The 22,379-nt window shown below is 35.6% G+C and overlaps 3 protein-coding genes and 1 non-coding gene across 8 annotated transcripts; 3 read left to right on the top strand and 1 right to left on the bottom strand.

Annotated features, from left to right (window-relative positions):
• Positions 1-366: 366 nt before the first annotated feature.
• NHX3 (Na+/H+ (sodium hydrogen) exchanger 3) lies at positions 367-5,930 on the bottom strand. The gene is made up of 14 exons (XM_011097185.3): positions 5,618-5,930; positions 4,677-4,795; positions 4,493-4,590; positions 4,309-4,368; positions 4,169-4,215; positions 3,881-4,075; positions 3,606-3,652; positions 3,408-3,474; positions 2,885-2,985; positions 2,512-2,613; positions 1,711-1,855; positions 1,260-1,322; positions 1,075-1,158; positions 367-989 (listed from the first exon to the last, which is right to left on the bottom strand). The coding sequence occupies exons 1-14, from the start codon at positions 5,774-5,776 to the stop codon at positions 711-713; spliced, it is 1,566 nt and encodes a 521-aa protein (XP_011095487.2). The 5' UTR covers positions 5,777-5,930; the 3' UTR covers positions 367-710.
• A 2,488-nt stretch (positions 5,931-8,418) lies between these two features.
• On the top strand, positions 8,419-15,529 carry SVL1 (SHV3-like 1). Of its 5 annotated transcripts, none has more exons than XM_020698163.2 (11): positions 8,419-8,558; positions 8,659-8,832; positions 9,395-9,688; positions 10,287-10,402; positions 10,506-11,007; positions 11,999-12,037; positions 12,151-12,435; positions 13,073-13,215; positions 13,333-13,389; positions 14,362-14,842; positions 15,005-15,529. In XM_020698163.2, exons 2-11 carry the CDS (start codon positions 8,724-8,726, stop codon positions 15,337-15,339), a joined length of 2,361 nt encoding a protein of 786 aa, XP_020553822.1. In that variant the 5' UTR covers positions 8,419-8,558; positions 8,659-8,723; the 3' UTR covers positions 15,340-15,529. The 5 variants fall into 5 exon arrangements, with proteins under 5 accessions (XP_020553822.1, XP_020553824.1, XP_011095489.1 ...); XM_020698165.2 differs by having other exon boundaries at positions 12,151-12,330; XM_020698164.2 differs by having other exon boundaries at positions 8,438-8,558; positions 8,639-8,832.
• A 523-nt stretch (positions 15,530-16,052) lies between these two features.
• TRNAS-CGA (transfer RNA serine (anticodon CGA)) lies at positions 16,053-16,134 on the top strand. Its single transcript has one exon. It is a non-coding gene; the product is annotated as a tRNA-Ser (tRNA).
• Positions 16,135-18,977: 2,843 nt separating this feature from the next.
• On the top strand, positions 18,978-21,041 carry LOC105174929 (RmlC-like cupins superfamily protein). Its single transcript, XM_011097189.3, has 6 exons — positions 18,978-19,209; positions 19,317-19,366; positions 19,469-19,507; positions 19,616-19,644; positions 20,043-20,209; positions 20,432-21,041. Exons 1-6 carry the CDS (start codon positions 19,109-19,111, stop codon positions 20,934-20,936), a joined length of 891 nt encoding a protein of 296 aa, XP_011095491.1. The 5' UTR covers positions 18,978-19,108; the 3' UTR covers positions 20,937-21,041.
• Positions 21,042-22,379: the final 1,338 nt, after the last annotated feature.

Below are 22,379 nucleotides of genomic sequence, written 5' to 3' on the forward strand. Positions count from 1 at the left end.
ACAACGTAAAACATATTGATCCAAACATACTTTCATTACCTAAAACTCACGCACAAGAATAGAAGTTCACTTAAAAATATCAATTTTTTGATAATAAAAGCGAAACTAAACAAGAGGCGATCTCACAGCTATAAGCCTATATCTTTCTGATTTATTTTTAACCGTGATGCGATTAGGTAGGAGTTAGTTAAAACTATCATTTACAGAAACCCAGAAAAAGTAGACAATCAAGAAGGCTCGTCCAGCTTAGTGTCCCAAATTAATTCCCGCCAGATATCGGTCGAGAGGGACTGTTTTACAATCGACAGCACAGCCGGGAGCTTTCATACATGGCTGAAAGAGGGCCCAGTATGCAAGAGAAAGTAGTTATACAGAAAAGATTCAACTTAGCATCTCAAATTACTTCATCGATCCTTAGTACAGAGCGCCTTGTACTAGTACAAATATTTAGCATGAAAAGCCCATTGTTGGCCAAAGACGGACCAAGATCCTCTATTCCATATAATCCATTAAAGTACCAACCAGCCACAGCCACAGCCACCGAATGAAAATTGCAAACCAGTTGATCACGTTGGTAATTTAAGCTTCCACTGCCCTCCTCAAGTATTTTGGATATTAGATGCCTTCTAATAGTGTCACCATTTCACTGGAGGAGCCCACAGATTTCTGATGCTCCCTTTCTATTAGATTCTTCCATGCTTGTATATCGCCTATGATGATGTCTGATCCCTTTGTGGACCACCAAATATTGGTCTCATATAGGCATCATCAAATCTCCGCCAGAAGGAGTGGATAGTGTACACAGGCCTTTCAATTAGCATTGACAAACCATCTTTTGCTCGCAGAAGATTAGTTGCTGCTGATTCCTCAAAGGAGAGGAGAGGAAGCATCATATCCTCCTTGGTAATACTCCGGGCGTGGTCTATGTTGTTAGCATGACCAGGAGGGAGTAGATAGTTTACCAGCGGCTTTGTCAAGAAACCAAAGACCTGCAATTCGGGCAGCCGTCAGATATACTAAAATAACAGACCTTTATTGTGAATTGGAATCCCACATAACTAAGACTCCACTCACTATTGTGCTAAAAAGCACAACGATTACTGTTGTTGTAACCATTGTAGCATTCACCGGATCCAGTGGCACACCATAATGCGTAAACTGCAATGGTAAAAAATTAGCATGCAGACAAAGTATATAAAATTACTTCGCAACAAGCTATACTCGTTGAAGAACACCACCCAGATCCAGCACAGGTTTACCTGTTTGAATGCCAGAGCAATGGAGACTGCTCCTCTCATCAGCCCAGCCCACCAAATTATAACCTAGTGAAAAAAAACTCAGCACATATTATTAACATTTCGCATGGAATTAAGAGATCAGACAAGGATATAGTACAAGAAGCAAATCTATACAAGAAGTGTTAAAGTTGGCCCCTGGTGCAGGTTAACAATCGCATCTTCACCTGTCACGCTATTCATTTCATTGCTTCTCCATGCACTTTGATTGAAATCAGTATTAGGTCCAACAAACTAATTAATCCTCATGGTTTATCTGTTAGATAATCTTATCTTGCCAATATATTTCTTATGAGTGCACTTGAGCAGGGCAAGTCAACAAGGCTTCTGAGTCAAAACCACAAGGGAGTCCTGACCAGTTTCAGCAAGGGGAGGTCACAGGTCCCCTTAGAATAAATTTTCGAGATGTGCTAACCTGGTGCTTCAATGTTATTGACGATGATCTTGATGATGATCGGTTCATACAATTTGACAAAGCCGAGAGAGGAAACACAAAAGCAGCACGTCCAAGCATTATAAGGAACATAACAGTACTATACACACCAACCGAGTCCCAAGCACTGTAAGGATATTTAGTAGAAAGGAAAATTTCAGTTCAAATAGGAAGACATAATTTTCCAGGAACCTAGAGGATAAAGAAAATTCCAATTTCACAACAAGCATCACAAAGCCAATAGTGACAAGTTATGAGATGCAATTCCGTAAACAGAAAACTTGTATCATTTCTGGAGTGCTTCCGAGAATGATCTATGTATGAAGGACATTCCAGTTTCACAACATAGAGGATGAAGGTAATTCCGGTTTCACAAAGACATTACAAAGCCAATAGTGACAAAAGTTATGAGATGCAATTCCGTAAACAGAAAACTCTTATCATTTCTGGAGTGCTTCCGAGAATGATCCATATATGAAGTATTGATGACTGGTTCACTTTGGACAACAAGAAACTGAAGAGTTTGTCACATGCAGACAACCGATCAAGCCAATCATACCCACAGACATTCAAAGAAAAGGATAACCTATCCATGTGCAGATAAAGCACCATAGAATTTATTTAACTTCTTAATGAAATTTGACAACAAATTATTGGGAGGGGCATGACTGAATGGTTTCAGTAGCATAGCAACTAGCCAAGGAATGGCACAGAATGGACCATAAAAAAGATTTAACCTTGCCCGGAGCTAACTAAATCTTCCTCTTGAAGGATAGTTCTTACCTCAACTTGCTCATTCTCCATTTCTGAGTATCAAGGGCATCCATTCCCACATATAAAAATATAAATGTTTCAGCAATAAAGGACATCATTGCAAACACATGCCTGCAAAACAAAAATGTAGAACTGTAGTCCCACCATACAGATCGCTAATGAAGATTCTATAGTATTTTCCAGCTGCTCCATGGAGCCTATAATTTTGATACTTGTTGAATACAGATAAATATTTGCATTTTTTTATATCACTACATGTGTTGTAAGAACTAAGAACAGTGGGTATGACTTCCTGTAAACTAAGGTTGAATGAGGCAGAAGACCCTTCTCAAGCTATTACTGGAATTTCAGCTGGCACAAGATATTGGAAAAGTATACATACCGGGTGGTTACTCTTGAACTGTCAGTTACATTATGCCAAGCATAATGTGACATGAAAATCCCACAAAAGAAGACCGTCAGAATCCCACTTAGCTTGAACAGCTGTAAGGATACAAAACAAGGTTTCAAGCTTCACACGTCTCTTTTATTACATTAATGTATCTCAAACAAGAAGGAGCTTGAAAGAAAGCATCAGTATAACACCTTGTCTTTACATGGAAGAGATAACAAGGAAGATTTTAAAGGAAGAGAGCCATACAAAAAATGCTGAACCAAAATAATCTAAGAAACTAGAGAAAGCTGATGTAATATGATGCAGTGAAGACCTGGGGAAATAAGAAATACTAGTTTTCTCCATCATGTGTAAAACTGTAAGTCAGAGTTGGAGATGAAACAGATACCAAGGATCTATATCTGAACTGCGAAATAGAACTGCTTGGGTATGGAGGATAAATATGTAAAAACATATGAACTATACAATTGAGGTAAGAGGTGGCTGTACTAATTCTTTTCTTTTCCATTACCTCAGCCAACATGTAGGAAAGATATGCCATAAGAACCATAACAGCAAGTTCACGAACAGATGAATGCCTGTTGGCACGAGCAGATACATGGTCCATAAGAATATCGCAATCAAAGCACCCATCCAACTCCACGTCATATACCAAAGTTTTCTCACTCTGTCTGCTAATCGAAAAGACACAGATCAATAAAAATTTTACCTCCCAAAGTACAATCCCTTGAGAACATAGGAAGTCAAAAGCCCAGCCTGAACGAATAAAAGAAAATTAGCTCTCTTTCTGTGCATCGAACAAAGAGAAATGGGAAGCCAAAGTACAGCAGCACATGATGTTAGATCATGTTCTAGAGGTATACATGAGCATCATGAGATATAACAAACTACAAACTAAAAAACCCAAAAAATTAAGAGAGAACCAAAAATCAAGCTAATGCATTTCTCAATCAAGCATTCAAGGTACTAAAATCTGGAACTCACAGCAACACCCAGAGCAGTGCTTGTGGAGAACAAGTATAGGAAATCCAAAATAACTCGGACTGCAGTCCACACATCTATTCTGTTGACATCAAGCTTTTGAATTGCATTAAATAGAACAACTGATGTGGCATCATTCACTACGCCTTCCCCAAAAACTAGGCTGTATAGCAAGGGGGTCTCCTCTTGATGCAGAACCTAAATGAAGATTCCATATGTCATCCCATGAGCACACAAAGGTCTGGTTACTTGAAGTAAAACCATGCGTGTCATGTAGCAGCATTAACCAACCTGCAGGGTGCATACAGTATCTGTAGAAGAGAAAATTGTTCCGATACCTTGTTCGGACAAGTAAGAATTAAGGTTAGTTTAAGTGGTACACCATGACAATTTGCAGAAAATCAAGTCAGTCAAGGTCTTTATGAACAAACCCAGATAATCACGGGGAGTCAGACCAATAAAATTCAACCTCGGAAACAGCAACCAGCTGCCTATAGAAACAGCAATATGCAAACAGTTCGTCAGAAATTCTCAAGGACATATCAGCACATCCTCAAAGAAAAGCATTTTACATGATCGAAACCAAAGTGTAAGTGGACATGCATGAAAAATTACCAGCTGTAATAATAACTGATGAAATAAAAACTCCTATTACTCCAAACAGCATTATTGTTAAGAAGTTATGGAAGAACTGCTTCTTCTTGACCTGGAATCTGTAGAGAAATTCCAAAGATATGATAATATGAAACTGGTGAAGTAGCATTGGAAACAAAGGTATCCTAAGAAGCTAATAACTCACCCTGCATTAAAAATGATTGGTGGCAGGAGATAAATGAAGAAGATCTCTTCATCGAACCTCAATATGTGTGAACTTTTCCCCTTGCTTATCAACAGAATTATCGTCCCAGTCACACATCCCTTATTCATCAAAACATGAGTTTATCAAGCATTGGACTTAAAAATTTATCTATTAAACCAAGTCCAACAATTGAAGCATCATAACATCCAGAGAAAGAGACATAAATGTTTATGGAAACAGGCAGAACCCTTTGAATGGCATAATAATCCACAGCCAATCTCAACTTATAGCAAACTTGTACATGAAAAAACAATGGTATATCGCGTAGAGGAAACCAGGATTTTAGGTTGGGCAATGAGGACAAAGGAAAACTTTGTTAAACAACTAATACCCCAAAACAAGTACTAAAATCAACGAAAAACTGAGTGCAAATCTTATTACAATCTCAAAACAATTGTCCATGGAATTTGCAAAAGGCAGTAATTAGTAAACATATTTTGTTTAGACTACTTGTACCAATCCCAGCTAGGCAATCCAAACGATCTAAACCCGTAAGTCTTCAACAATCAATTAACAATGACACTCATTAACTATCAAACATGTACAATTTGCCAATCCTTTCCCTTTTTCATATGTTAGGATAACCGTTCTATTCAAACTCCAACTGTCCCTCCGCTCTAGGTTTCTTCAGGTAAAAAACTCCATACCTTGGATGATTTTAGCGAGAAAAACATAACAAAACCAAACAGTCCAAAACATGAAGCCCAAAGCTAGGTCATTCTAAAGCAATAAAACCCTCTCATTTTAGTATTTCCTTCAGATAAATGCAACCTCCGAACATATCACCAGACAAACGGAAAGCACAAAACAAGAGCATATCCAATACACAAAAAGAAACGTCGACGGGAAGGCAACAGATGAACAAAAAGTATATATATTACGATGAAAAGCGCGGTGATGGATTCATTAACCCATCGATTCTCTTCGAGCATGTGTCCTATCACCAAACAGAGGCAAAGAACCGCCACAAACACCGTTATGGGCACCACCAGCTGGCGCGCCTCCCCCAGGTTCCCCGCCATCTCCCACATCCTCTCCATTTACTCTCAGAGTTCACATGCACACAATACAAAACACAGCGATTTCTCAGACCGAGTCAGAATCAGAAGTAGACAAGAGATAGAGAGAGATGCGAGTGAGGAGCAGTGTAACTACTGAACATCATGGCACTTGGCGCGAATTCCCGGCGCACACTGATACGTGTCCAATCCAATTATTTTATTACCTTTTCTCCGCTTCCAATTCTATTCTTTAATTTACTTTTAATAATTACATACTAATTCATCTATTTAATAATATTAATATATTACGTATTGAATATTGTAATGGTACGTTTAATTAGTTCATTTTGAAATATCTGTCGTTCCTCACCTTCTTTACCCTTTCTCTTCTTCTTCAAACGGTCTAGCCCAGTAACTCTTCTTGGGCTCGGCCCATAGATTTTGTCTGCCTTGACAAAAGGAAAATGTTGCAGTAATTATTTATATAAATACAGTTAGATGTATGATTCATTTATTAAATTATGATCCAAAAAATTTAAAAATTTATGTGTGATATTGTCTATTCAAAAATTTCATATTGTTTTGTCGTAGACAGCATGTTGCAATAGAATTAGTGCTCTTTGATGTGAATTGTTGTCCTATAAGGTCACGATTTTTTTGAAAATACATTTTGCTATAAATACAATGCCATGAGATTTATAAGACGCTCAAATTTCTGGTAAACAGAGGATGAAGGTGTTGAGGAGCATTATCAAGGAAAAAACTTCCAAAATCCAATAATACACCCAGCATTGGAATCCCTCGGTGGAGGGGAGAAAAAGATTGAGCATGCCCATTCAATTCCCTTCCCTCTGCTCCTGCTTGCTTGACCATAAAGATGAAGTCAACACCTTAGTTTCTACATAAAAATACAAGTCTAGTATTCCACGACAGTGATAATTTTTTCCTTTTTTTTTTTTTTTCATTAGACTGAAATGCTCATTGAATGAGAGGTCCCCCTTCTTTCAGACAAATATCTCTTTCTTTGTTACTTATGTGGTCAGAGATTGAGTAAGGGATTTCACGGCAAAAATAGTTTTGGCATACAACTGTTTCTCAAGTCTAATGTTGTTAGAAAGAGGAGGTAATGAGTTGTCTTGTCAATATATAGTGAAGTTGGTTTAAAAATAATATGAGTATTTATAGTGATACTATGAGTTCTATAGTATGGTAGGGTGTACATATTTATTGTATAATTTGCATGTAAAAATTTCTGTTACACCCTTAAAAATAAAAAAATAATATGACATATACTTCAGTTATTGATTTAAGATCCCAATTATAAAATGTAATTTTCAATCAAACCGTGCGATTTCTTTATTTCTTTATTTGTGATGCACTTACGAGGTATATTTATTATGACGAATATTTTCAAGAAAGGAATTAAAAACCCTTTATCTCAATTGGAGAGATCGCCCAAGAAAACTAAACGAGCAAAGCAATGAAACTTGCATATTAAATTTATAATTTTTTTATATAAAAAATAAATTAAGTGGTTCGGATTTTAATCACCAACACAATAAATAATATACTTTTAGAGCTATAAATCACTTGTAAAAGTATTTAATAAATTACTCATTAATACAGTTCAAATAATCAGAAAATCTTAATTTTTTGCTTCAAACGGATATAATTTGTGTGGCTTTTAAACGACTGTCTTAAATTATTTTTTATTTATCTTTCCGTAATACACAAAAAGAAAATAAGAAAAAACAATAAAAGACCACCACGACGAAAGTCGTCTGCTACTTTTTGTTTTGTTATATTCAAATGGCAATATACAATATTTTTTATAGTGGACCCATATGAGTGACGGAGCGCTATTTAATTGTTAAATTAATCACTCATAAATTATTATGAGGTTATAAATTTTAATAACTTATAAAAACTTAGATATATAATTATGTAAGTTTTTAATATATTTAGATTGAATGTATCATCTATAAATTTATGTATAAATTACAGTTACCTTTCATGACATTTTGCATAACTATAAATATCATCTCATTATTTAAAAAATTACAAATACCTCTCAAGTAGAAAAATAATTATCTATAGATGGTGAGATGTGTATTTCCCTTTGCTGAATTTAAAAAATATACATTTATATATTTAAGCAATATATATATTTGAGAAAATATATAAATATTTATGTGATTAAAATAAAATACATTTATATATTTAAGCAATATATATTTGAGAAAATATATAAATATTTATGTGATTAAAATAAAATTTTCATACAAAATATTAATTCATAAAAATATGTAAAATTTTAATTTATAATATAAAAGAATATTTTAATTAATTTAACAAAAAAATGTGATGAAACTAAAAAACTTGACTCGTTGTTAAATATTAAAATCGATGAGTACATATAATATTCTAAATAATAAAAATATGTTTATAATCATATTAAATTTTATAAAATACTATATAATTTATCCTAATGTTATAATCTTCCAAACAAGTGGGCCACCACCCTGTTTTGCAAAAAATTGCCTGTCACCGGGTCCGATTTGCGTCCCACTCCAGATGTGACACATCTTACGGACGTCAAGCGCGGACTTACGTCGGGTCGTCTGGAGCTGTCCTTATAGAATTCAGGAATTTCAAATGTGCGATTATTAATATACTTTTTAGGTTAAAAGGACTTAAATGACTTTTTCTTAAGACAATGCAGAAATAAATAAATAATGAGTATATAAACCTGCAGGCTGAAAAGGCCTGCTGAAGGCGCCAGCCTAGCTGAATTCAATCTCTCGAAGCTGAAACTCTCTCCGTATGTCTCTGCTCCTGCTTCATCTTCTTCTTCTTCTTCTTCTTCTTCTACTTTACTGTAAGTCGTTGTTTATTTGTTAGTGGTTGATGTTTTCGAGTAGGAAAACGAGAAAACTAACCGCCCGGCGCTTCAGTCACCGCTGTGTTCATCTAATTCTCCGTCAGAATGTGGAGATTCCGGGACGTGTTTTTGCTTATTATGCTTTGCTTATTGGCGGTTTCAGTTGCTGCTCAAGGAACTAGGAGGGGAGGCAGACAATGGCAAACACTAAGCGGTAGAAGATCTCTGTGTGTGTGTGTGTGTGTTGCTGTTATTGATGCGGAGAAACGCGACCACTGAAGTGGCGTCAAAGATTTAGTTGGTTGCTTTCTTTTTCTTTTACTGCAGAAACAAGTCCGAGCGTCCTATAATATTATGCCCGCCATCTAATGTCCTTCTGTTTCCATGTTGGTTGATGGTTCTCCATGATATCCAGATTATATTTATTTCATAAACCTTTTGATTTCATGGAGGACGACGGCATGGGGTTCCTAGGATTATTCTCCGAGGAGTCTGGCAAATAGTCAGTCATCATGGAGTATTAAATTTTATGTTTGTGCAAGATGTTGATTTCTACCTGCAGTTGCGTTTAACTGAGCTCAATTACTTCACTGCTTTTTTTTCTTTTTTTCTCTCTAGAGTACTATTTTCTTATTGGAAGTATGTAAGTATGAATGTGTATTCCTCCGTGTTCTAACATAATACAAGCTTTACTCTCTGTTCCGCAAGTGTTTTGTTCAAGTGACCATCTCATAGTACAGGTTCCAAGAACTTAACCTTTTTGCTCCGTTTTGCAGGAAATGCGCCTTTGGTGATAGCAAGAGGCGGGTTTTCGGGGGTTTTTCCTTATTCCAGTGGTTACGCATATGAACTCGCTCTGCTAACTGGCTTGCCTAATTTGCATATATGGTGTGATGTTCAGTTGACCAAAGATGGAGCAGGAATCTGCTTTCCAGATATCAGGCTACAAAATGCTTCTGATATAAAATATGTTTATGGAAACAAGAGCAACACCTACACTATAGATGGAAAGCAAGAGCAAGGATGGTTTTCTGTGGATTTCACCCTTAAGGACCTAAAACTCGTGAATAGTAAGTTCGATTCACGGTCACCTGCTTGCCTTGCCTTCTGTTTTAGTGATATCCTACTCTGTTACTCTGAACGTGCCCTGCTCTGGTTGTAGTGCTTTTTTCTGCAATAATCTAGGTTTTGGAAAAGCAAATAGCTGCAATCCTGTGCTCGCTTGTTTTCTTCTGTAAAGCACCGATATTAATCTACTCTATAGGAGTAATTTACACTGTTGAATCACTCAGTATGTGCGATATACAAAAAAATCATTCTTTTATTTCTTGCCACTTACAGTGAAAAAACTGCTGAAACTGAAAGTTAAGTGTTCAAAGTGCTCTTCTCGGCACATTGATTTAGTCATTATGTGTGTGATAACATCAAGTATGTCTTGGATTTTCATAAAAGAAATACAAATTGCATTACCTTGTGTGTGGTTATATTGACCCAACCAGTAAATTCATTGATGCTGTGGTTCTACAGTCTTCAGTGTAAAACTATATTTTCATGCTACTAAAGATTTCTGCAGCTGGCTCTTTTTGAAGCTTGCTTTCTTGACAGAAATGAATTTGTATAATATGAAGTCATTACATTCATGCTGACTGTCATTTGATATTGGGACAGTGAATCAAGGGATTCATAATCGAGTGCCACATTTTGATGGGAATAATCTGCCAATTCTTACTGTTGATGATGTAGTTAGACTAACAAAACCACCTGGGTTATGGTTAAATATTCCGGTATGTGAATCAAATCCTCCTTCTCAATTGTTATCATAAGTTTTCATCAACTATTGTTTGGCGAGTCTTAATCAGCATTCTTTTTGTTCAAATACTTGTACAGCATGATGCATTTTTCAGCCAACATAACCTGAGTATGAGAAGCTTCATTATTTCTGCATCGAGGCGCATGATTGTTAATTATATATCATCACCTGAAGTGGGCTTCCTCCGCAGTATCGTATCACGATTCAGAACAGGCCCGACAAAGCTTGTGTTCCAATTCTTGGGACCTGATGATGTGGAGCCTTTGACCAACCAAACATATAGGTTACTTATGAAGAATCTTACATTTATCAAAACCTTTGCTACCGGAATTATTGTCCCCAAAAGTTACATATGGCCTGTGGACAACAGCCTATATTTACATAATTACACCTCTCTTGTACTTGATTCTCATGAAGCGGGTTTAGAAGTTTTTGCATCCGATTTTGCAAATGACGCATCTTTGCCGTATAACTACAGCTATGATCCTGTGGTTGAGTATCTTTCTTTTATTGACAACGGCCAATTTTCTGTTGATGGTGTGCTGTCTGACTTCCCAATAACTGCATCTGCAACCATAGGTAAAAGTGAATTTTCATTTAGATAGGCTCTTCAAACACCCGGGTTATTTATTTTTCTTATGAAACAGATTGTCACATCAATCTGAGTTTTAGCGTTGAATTTGATCTGACCTCTCTATTCTTAAACTTAACGGTATTGCTTTTTAAAGTTCAACCTGCCGGTATCAAATGTGATTGATGCTTTTAGACACAAGTATGATCAACTAAAGACTATACTTGAGTTCCTCGTTTGTTTTCTTCATTTTTGCTTTAGTTTATTTTATTCTTTGTCATTGAGTTTGTGTGTCTTGTAGCATTTTCCTTTAATTTGTCATTTACTTTATTCTTGTTGATGGTTTTGTTTGTTATTCTATGTTGGGTGTTAGCTTCAAATAAGATTCTCTTCCATCTCGATGTTTCTTTGATGACTTTAATTTTTTGGGCAATTCCCACTGGTTGGCTGCTCAATCTAACATTCCTAATTCTCGATTTGACGTACAAACTTAGCCTAGAGCTGAGTTTGTAAGATAACACTCTTGTCTGAAGGGAAAATAATACTTTCCTATTTTGATTCTCATCTGATTATGACATACGATTAATAGTTATTGACCTCAAGTTCCATAAGACTAATCCAGGATGTGCATGTTATAAAACTATGAGGGCATGCATGTAGAAGACATGTGAGTAATGTCTCATTATTACAGGTAAGAATGTAATCTATATCTGATATCTTGTTGTCGACTTCTGCAGTAACGAATGTATCTGTATTTCTGGTGAGGATAATTTTCTTTATTCTTTGAAGTTATTAGCAAAATTCTATGCGTCAAATCTCTCATCAGCTGATTTCTTGCTGAACTGAGCTGACGCACCTTAGTTTACTAGAATCTTTGATGCAATGTAGCACTAGAGTGTTTAATTTGCTCTAGGTAATTCTGGTTATCACTTGTTTTGTTGAAAAATATTAATATCCTGTTGCAGACTGGGGAGTGTCTAATCTTATTGAATTTCGCAGATTGCTTCTCACACATGGGCAAAAATGACACTGTGCAAGGTAGACATTAGTAATTGCATTGTGCTGGTATAAACTTGAATATTTTCTCTCAGCTAACTACTGCAACAGAGCTGTCTATACTGACATGATCCTTTCTTCTGCCTCTAATTCAGCAAAACTATTGATTATATCTTCTGAGGGAGCAAGTGGCGACTATCCTGGTTGTACTGACGAGGCGTATGCTAAAGCTGTATCAGATGGCGTAGACATACTTGATTGCCCTGTTCAAATGACAAATGATGGAATACCCTTTTGCCTGGGATCTATCGACCTCAAAGAAAAAACAAATACTGGTGAATCAATTTTCACCAACCTCTCGACAACTAATTCGGACCTTAACATTATAGATGGAATTTTAGCCTATAATCTTACATGGAGCCAAATTCAGACATTGAAGCGTAAGTGAAACGGGAACCTGGTCATGTATCATCACACCATTTGCTTAACATCCATAACTCCAAAATTACAAGAACCACTGGGCTTGCATATATAAAGGTTGGTCGAAAAAGTCAACATGTCATGAAGCTTGGGGTCTGGAGGAGATTCTTTTCCAGCTTACACATGTTCCAACTGGAGCTTACTTCTTGCCGAGATGTGCATGATTCCTGTAGTCATAGGGCCATCAATGGGCAGTATGTGCAGTAGTGCATGAAGTTGGCCCCCCACGTAACTTTTAACTGGGTTGATTTTGGCTAGACAACAAGCTTAATATATTAACCATTATCTATTTGAAAAACACAATAGGTCGTATGAGTCACCATTTTGCATGTATCATGCAGTCTCTATCTTAGTAAGAATCTTACAAAATTGATGTTTCTTGGTTGTTGGTTACTTGGCATTTGCATCAGACGCAGGACAAGATGAACTGAAACTTCATCAAGAGTCAAGACACATCCTCTTGAAAGTTGATTCTTATTTCACATCTTTTACGTTTTATTGCATATATTGATATCATTCAATCGCAGGTTTGTTGCAGTAGTTTCTCTTCAAGTTGTTAAAAATTTGCACTGATGTCTTATTTTGGTTTAATTGCAGCTGCTATTTCCAATCCATATTCGATATATTCAATGTTCAGAAATCCAGCAGCCAAACATGTTGGGAACTTAATGCAGTTATCTGATTTTTTGGCATTTGCACATAATGCATCTTCAATATCTGGAGTCTTGATCAGCATAGAGGTGAGTATATTTGATGCAACTTCTGTTGGATCTTTGATTTGACCATATTAACAAATGAAACTCATATGTGGGGTGCTATAATGCTACTTTCTGAGTTCCTGTGCCCTTATTGACCAGCTTCAGCTAACAATTCAGATCAAAACGTGGACTGTTAAGACAGATGTGCATGATCTGGTAAATTATTGACTTAAGATATTCAAATCTAAGAATTTGATACCGCATCACAACTTACATACATTATACCAAAAATCTCCAAGCACATCTTGAAACTGTTGCATGTGATAAAGAGAAATTTCTAGCAGTTTCAGTACCTCAAAATCAGGCATAGAAAATCAATAAGTTTCTGACAGAGACAGAGCAGTCTAAAGTTGAGGGGAAAATGCAGTTTGGATTCTTTTATTATTGTAGTTTTGTCTTACAGTTTGCCGTCCATGTATAAATTGGGAATGCCCGTGATGTGAAACAAAATCCTTGGTATCATATTTATGTAAATAGTCGTTAGTCAGTATTCATGCAATAGATTCTTCTAGTCCGGAAATCAACAAAATTATCCTACAGTCTGGAAATCTCCAAAAAATTCTCTCGATGGATGTTCCAAGCTCACTAATACTTTTCCGTAAGAAGAATGTTATTTTATAGAGTCCTTTCTGTTGTCACAATATCCAGCTGCTTCAGGACCTCTTTCTTTGTTGCACTTGCATGCTTTGGTATAAAACAAGGTGTATTATGTTAAAGTTTGACATCAACTTGTTCAATACTTTTTGGTATGGTATATGGGTGACAAAGGTGAGCAGTAATTCAAGTAAGACCAATGAGGTCGCATGTATCATCCTATCCGTGAACAGTCCCAAAATGTAATTGATGTCACAATCATGAAGTTGAGCTCATCTGTGCTTGTTGCTGGAGCATTTATGTTGTTTTGAACATACATTTAAAGCTTGTGAATGTGTTGCTTGATAAATTGATGACGATACTAGCTTTCTAGCTGTTCCCTTTCCATCGTACTGTGGTGTCAAGGACTTAAAGATGACTAGCAGGAAGATTTTGCAAAAATACGCATATATTTGTTCCCCATTTCACGTAGGATACTACCTATACAAATTTATTTGATGAATATCGCATCACATTCTGTTTCCTGTCTTGCAGAACGCTGCATACTTAGCTGAAAAACAGGGACTAGGCGTAGCTGATGCAGTTTTGGATGCTCTAAGCAAAGCTGGTTATAATAATCAGACTGCCAAAAGGATCATGATTACATCCAGCGATAGTGCAGTACTTTCCAAGTTTAAGAGCACCAGCAATTATGAGCTCGTCTACCTAATTGATGAGATTATTAGCGACATCTTGAACACAACCATTTTGGAGATAAGAAAATTTGCTAGCTCTGTTGTCATCCGTAAAGCATCCATTTTTCCTTCTGATGATGCATTTATCACTGGTAAAACATCTATCATCCCAAAGATAAAAGCCTTTGATCTCCCAGTCTATGTGAAATTGTTCCGAAATGAGTTTCGATCTCAACCATATGACTTCTTCTCCGATGCGTATGTGGAGATTAATGCTCATTACTTTGCGGGAATTGATGGTGTCATAACAGATTATCCTGCAACAGCTGCTAGATTCAAAAGTAAGTTCACATGCTATGTCCATTATCTTATAGTCTGATTGTCACTACATGTTTTTAGCATTTGTGCTCAAGACCCCCGTGTTTCAACTTTCTAGTTGAGCGCCAGAAACTGCATCCTGACGCGTAAAAGCTAACAACGTTTCTTGTTTGATTCATTAATAGGGAACCGTTGTCTAGGATATAAAGATACACCACCATACATGATGCCTTTGCAAGCTCGGCTTCTTATTGATTTAATCTCGCCAACATACCTACCCCCGGCAGAGGCTCCAAGCCCAATCCTCACGGACAACGATGTGGCAGAGCCTCCTTTGCCCCCTGTCACCGGAAGGCCTTCAACTGTGAACACCGGTAGTGGCTCAACAGCACCAGGTCCAACTCCACGAAACGGGCAGCCTGCACTTTTTGCAAGCACCATCCTCCATGTTCTTGCCATTTTACTCTCAACTCTTATATGCGGAGGTCAGAATATCAATACCTTGTACACCATCTTGTAATGTTTATAATCTTGTGATGGACCTTACTCAATATCTATAACGAAGTCTGAGACTACCTAGCCAGTTCAGATTCCACATCGGAGAACCTGAGAAATTGTTTTCTCGGACGACCTTGTATGTATTTTATGTATATCCAATCTATTATAGAGTGTGATTTTATTACATTGTGTTTTGGATCGGCTAGAAATAACACTTTTGCAAGAGAGAAAAGAACATGCTAAAACCAAACTCCCGATGATTGCTAGTATCACTGGCCGCAATGCAGTATGCTGAACAGTAGAAGACAGATGTATACTCGTTATTATTGCTACTCTTCTTGAACCCTTCCACTCTCCCAATTTTCAACTATTATTATAACTCATAATTTGCACTACTTAATTATTATCAAATTCTCTTAACACGGTGCATTAATGGCTTCACCTGCTCCCATTCTCCCGCCGCAAGAGTCTTGGTGCTGAGGCTCGCAATCTCGCCTAAAAATCAGTCACATCCCCGTAAGACAAGCTCGTTGCTTCATGAGCACAAGAATTTCGTGCGCCATAGCAGAACCCCAAACTCCGCTGATCGTCCAGAGCCGGTGGAGATCATGATGGCACTGGAAGAAAATTCGTGGTTTCCGTCGGAGAAGGCGGAGCCGAGAACATCGCCACTGTTCAGGACGCGGCGGCGGATTGGATTGAGAACATCAAGAAAATAATGTAACTTGAAGCAGCGTCGATATGTCCGAGTGGTTAAGGAGACAGACTCGAAATCTGTTGGGCTCTGCCTGCGCAGGTTCGAATCCTGCTGTCGACGCATATTTTATTGCCCTGATCTCAATAGCAATTGACATGATTTTTTATTTATTATTAAAGACAAAATAATTTCCTAAAACCAAAATTGCTCTTAAAATTGGATTTAATTTCCAAAATTTATAATGGGGTATCCGGTGATTTTAAACCATATCAAAATTTTATCTCAAAAATTTTGTTAAACCTCTATTTCGTTGGTGATTACATTCGTCAATATGTAATTAATTTTCAAGTTTAATGAATTAAAATTAGAATAAATTATATGAACACCTCTATTTTATATTCTCTGTAAAAGTTACGAGTACATTTCTTAAAATTATATGTAATTACAATTGCATGACCTGATTAGAAATAACATATTATAGTATATATTTAAAGTAAATTATATCCACCCACAAAATTTCAATTTATAATTTTATAAAAAATCATAAAATATTTATATAATTATATCTAATTTTAAGAGTATAAAAGCAAACTATCCTGAAGATGAATACAAAATGAAGAAAACCAAGTTCAAAAGTGCGCTTTGTTCCATAATTAGGAAATGGAACACGTTTTTACCAATAATGAAGTCAAAGGAATGGGTGGTGGGCATCAACAACAAACACAAAAGGAAATGGGATTGCATCAACATATCGTAATTCATAGATCATCACACTCACACTCACGCTTTCATTGGCGTCGCTTTGGAAACTTCCAACACGCTTTCAAACTCCAACTCAATCTCATCTGACGTATGTTTGCTCTCATCCCACATACGCCTCCCCCCATCCTAAATTACAAATTTATTATTCTTATATAAATAAATATTTTAACAAATTTAATAAAAAATTAAACCAATTTAACAGTGTAATTACAACATATTTTATCCAACTACCTATAAATTATTAATTAATTTAATCACATCGATTGTTCAAAAGTAGAATAGATTAGTATTTGGTCATGCTTATATCATAATGACGGCGCCCTTAATGATAATTGATTGGCAGCAGATTTTTGGAAGACTGCTTCATATCTATCTATTGGACAGTTTTAATTTCATTGTCAACTCAAGTTCAGACAACTCATTAAATATTCATCATCACCATCATATATATATATATATATATATATACTTCAATCATCTCAACATTTTGATTTACTACCTTCTTAAATTGACAAATATTCAACCTTATTATTATTATTATGATTATTATTCAATTAATTAAAAAATTTGATGGTCGACCACATTTGACTATTAAAAGCACACACACGATGCTATATCAAATGAAAAAATTATAATAAAAATATTAATACACATTAATCCCGTGTCTAAATTATTATAATAGCATCAGAAGATAAATTTACATACAAAATTTAAAGGAAAAAATCCTTGGAAGAAATTAGATGTTGGTGATTACTTTCTTGGAAGTGAAATTACATTTATTATAGCTCATGTTGTATATTTATTTAATGCATACCAAGTTAACTTTTGTAAGTCTCCTTTATTTTATAAAATATTATTTATTATTGGGGAAAAATGCAAGCAACCCCCTTGTAATATCACAAGTGAACAAATAACTAGATTATGAAAAAATAAATAGTAATTTATCTTCTTGTATTTTTTAAAATACAATAATTTATCCACTTTATTATTTTTAAAATCAAGCAATTTACCTCCCTATATAAGGAAGTAAATTGCTATTCACGCTTTATTATTGAGATGAAGATGAGGTAGGTATTATATGCTTTTGAGTTGATGTTCATCTAGATTCTTATTGATTCACACTTGAATAGGATAGATTTAGGGTGGGTTTGTGAAAATTCGAGATTTCGGATCTATCGAGTTGACGTAGTAGATCAGATTAATATTTTTTTAAAAAATTAAAAAATAATAACTATCATAATATTTATAAATATGAGATAATAATATTATCGAAAGGTTAATAATTTTATCAATTTATATGAGGTAGTAAAATGTTAAAAATTTTATATTATGTGTTACTTGTATAAATATTAATGTTTATAAACTATTTATTTTATTATTTTAATTTCTAATAGTATTGAGTTTATGAAATATAAATGAATTATAAACATATATTTTTATATACATTTGTTTATATTATTATTTTAAGTTATAATAGTATTGAGTTTATGAGATATAAATGAGTTATAAACATATATTTTTATATACATTAAAATACATGTTATATAAGTATACATATAAAATATATAAAGTTAAATATGAACACACAGCGAGAAAGACATTAATAGTACCATACAGGAAAGCAAGTTTGGATTCAAATCACCAAGGCCTGAACTCGTCTCTCGAACCTCTTAAGACTTCAAAATTCGTCCCAATGAATGCGATCGAGATTATTGCCATCCCTAATCATCAAATTCTTTATAGTGATGTATTAAATTATTATATTAATTAAAATAAGAATTAATCAAACCTTGTTATTTTTAAATTTATTATAATTATAATTATAATTATTTTTTTATTATTAAAAAATTATAAATATATTTTAAAATTAAATAATTATCTAATAAATACTCTCTTTAATAATTTATTATAAAAAATATTTATAATTAAGATAAATTTTAAATCACCCATTAATTTATAAAATAAAAGAAGAAGTTAAACATGCGTTGGAACAAACAAAAAGGGAAGAATACATACAAGATGTGACATAATGCTATCATCATGCTGAGGCAAAATGTCCGGAATAAAACAAAGTCCCTGGATCTCAAGGAACCTCCCCCCCACCCCCCCAATCCCCCCCTGGGTCCCACCTATGGCCCTTTGACCCTCACAGATCAACCCAACGAATTTAAACCTTCCACTCCCCCTTTCTTCTTCACTATTCCATGGTTCCATCCCCCCTATATAAACACCACATACATGCAAAACTCTTCATTTCATTTCAAATTTCAACACACACAGTTTCACATTCATCACTATATCTCAGCAGAAAAGATAATACAAGAAACCAGACATGGCAAATGTTGTTAGAGATCCTCGTCCTGTGGTCAGAAAATTCCTGGCTAGACCTCAACATGAAGGCGTCGGTGCTACTGTCAGAAGAAGCATTGGAAGGTGAGGTTTTTATTTATTTATATAAGGTAAATTTTAGAAGAAATTTCATGGTTTTTTTTTTTTTTTTTTTGCGTTAAAAGAAGGGATTTTTGTTGGTCTTTTGGCAGGTTTGAGCTGAAATATTTTGACCCTTTTCTTGTACTCGATGAATTCTCAGGTGGGCTGTCTCTGTTTTTGTTTGTTTCTTGAATCTTGAAAGCTTGGAAGTTTCTTGATTTCTCATTGATGGTTTTGTATTTTTGTTTTAATGAATTTACAGTTTCTGCTCCTGCTGGATTTCCTGATCATCCACACAGAGGTTTGATCTCAAAACATTTCCCCACAAAACACGATTTTAAGGTAGTTTGGATTGATATGGATGGTAACTGACTATGATTTGTTTTTTTTTGTTGTGATCATCTTACAGGATTTGAGACAGTCACCTACATGCTTCAGGTAGACACCTGCGCCTTGCTACTAGTTTTCTTTATGCTCTCCTCTCTGTTTTCCTCTGTGTATTGTCTGAGGTTTGGACATGAAAAAGTAGCACTTTGTCAATGTTTTTTTTTCTGTGATTTTCATAAAATAATGACAACAGTGTGAAAAAGTGGTATTCAGACCATTTCTTGATCATTGCCACACTGTCCCAATCATGGTGTGCTTGTGCAGCCTGAAGAAAACAACATAAATCATTTGTTTATTAAGGTTGACTCATAATTCAAGAAAACCTGAAAATTGATAGAAATACATAAAATATTCAGTTCGTTTTCCTGTTTTTCTGGGCTATTGGAATTAATTAACCTGAATCAATTTTTGATGAAGAAACTGAGAAAAAATTGTATTTGTATGGACAGGGAGCAGTGAGACATGAAGACTTTGAGGGGCACAGTGGCACCATAGAGGCCGGTGACTTGCAGTGGATGACTGCAGGAAGAGGGATTGTCCACTCAGAAATGCCTGCTTCTGAGGGTACTCAAAAGGGCTTGCAGTTGTGGATTAACCTCTCCTCCAAATATAAAATGTCAGTGCCCCTTCTCACTAACTTTTTACCTTTTTGCTACCTAGTGGGATCTCAAGAATCAAACTAAAAAGTACCCATAACACTCACTTAACTACGTTCACTATTCCCCACATAGTCCAAAGTGCCGTATCCATTAGCATCCGATGATATCGATTGATACGTTATGAATTTGTTTCCTTACGTCTGTCAACTTATGTTGTCGCTGATAACTATGCACAATAGGATTGAGCCAAGGTATCAAGAAATGAACAGCAGGGACATAGCGGAAGCATCAAAAGATGGGGTAAGAGTCCGAGTCATAGCTGGAGAGGCGCTGGGAATCAAGTCACCAATATACACCAGGACCCCTACCATGTTCTTAGACTTCACTCTCAAGCCCGGGTCGCAGATTCGGCAACCCATACCCGAATCATGGAACGCATTCATTTATGTGTTAGAGGGGGATGGCATATTTGGGACTGCACGATCTTCGGCTGTATCAGCCCACCACCTTGTTCTTCTTGGCTCAGGCGATGGGGTGGAGGCCTGGAACAGATCCTCGAAACCACTCAGGTTTATTCTGGTGGGAGGTGAACCGTTGGGTGAGCCAGTGGTCCAGTATGGTCCGTTTGTAATGAACAGCCAAGAACAGATTGATCAGACCATTGAGGACTATGAGAACTGTGCGAATGGATTCGAGAAAGCAAGACACTGGAGATCTGAGTCCAATGTTGTCTTTGGATATTAGTTTATATGTAACTCAATTGTATTTTAATATCATTATTATTTCATATATGTTTTGTTAGCGCTCATTGAAATAAATATTTTTCTTTTTTTGTCTTTTTTCACAAAATGGAACGTAGACTAATGAATCCATCCAATTTTGTCATAACGTGAAAAGAGTATTGGTTTCATTGAATGAAGCTAAGATATGGAGAAAAATTATATAAAAATTCTTATTTAAATTATATCTGATCGAACCAAATTAATTATATGACAAAGATAATATACTAACTACAAGATAAACTAAAATTTAAAAAATCCGATTCCAACTAGAATTTTTTATAAATTTGGTGTATGCGGACAAGTATTTATGTGGTTCAAAAAGGGAGGAATTGCTCCCATGTTTGTGCTTTATTTGGACCATTCATGTCGCAATCTTGGGCAGGTTAAGAGGTTTTTGTCTAGCTAGCTTAACATGATCATTGGTTTTAATTCTCTATTTTGAATTATGTTTACTTATAGTTATATATAAATTATGTACACAAACATTACTTTTTAGATGAGATTATTTGAATATGTAAAGTAGTATGATAAATATATCAATTTATAATAGACGAATGGAACTTTTTAGGCATATACAAATTATTATTGTACCTGCATGTTATCTGATTAATTTTATTTGGCAATTTTTTTTAATTATGTATCAAATTTGATGTGGTAAAAAAATGCAGGGTCCGATTGATGTGGATTATGCTCAAAATTTGGGTTGAAACGAATGCAAATCCTGAAAGGGGGATTTGTAGAAAAGGCGTTAGTACTCCGACGTCAAATTAGTATTTGATTTTGAGATTGAATAAAGTCAAAAAGTAAATAAGTATAATTAAAATAGAAATATGGTGAATAAAGTTGGTCAAAAGTATAAGAACATGTGGTAACATACTTGTAGAGTTCTTAGAGAATGTTTGGAGAGTGAGAGAGGTGATTTAGAGAGTAAAAGAAGTGTGAGGGACGTGAGAATGAAAAAGGTGTCAGGAAGGTGTAAGAGACGTTAGATAGTCCCCGTATAGAGGAGTAAACATGTATTTACACCCCCTGCGATGGAGCACTGCACATTTTCTTTATTCTCGGGGAGGAATGGATAAAGACAGTTTGGATAAGGCATAATCTATTCTTATCTTTTATTAATCTTATTGTTGAATGCTAGTGTCCATGTTGGAGAACCCTTCATCAACAAGAACTTCTAAGCGCTAGGGAGTCCTAGTCGCCAAGAAGTCTAGGGCAGGGGACTCCCTCATCTGCGAAGAGTCCCAACCGTCAAGGATGTCCTCTTTGCTAGGGCTAATGTGGTTTCAGGGTGACTGCTGACCTCTAGGTTCATGTGGCACCATGTGGGAGAGTGGGTTGCCACGTGTATGGCATTTTGGCCCTAATATTATGTTGGGCTTTCTTTCTTTTCTTTTTGAATGTT

Source organism: Sesamum indicum, linkage group LG12, assembly GCF_026168435.1.
Source record: "Sesamum indicum cultivar Baizhima isolate 11 linkage group LG12, ASM2616843v1, whole genome shotgun sequence".
NCBI lineage: Eukaryota > Viridiplantae > Streptophyta > Magnoliopsida > Lamiales > Pedaliaceae > Sesamum > Sesamum indicum.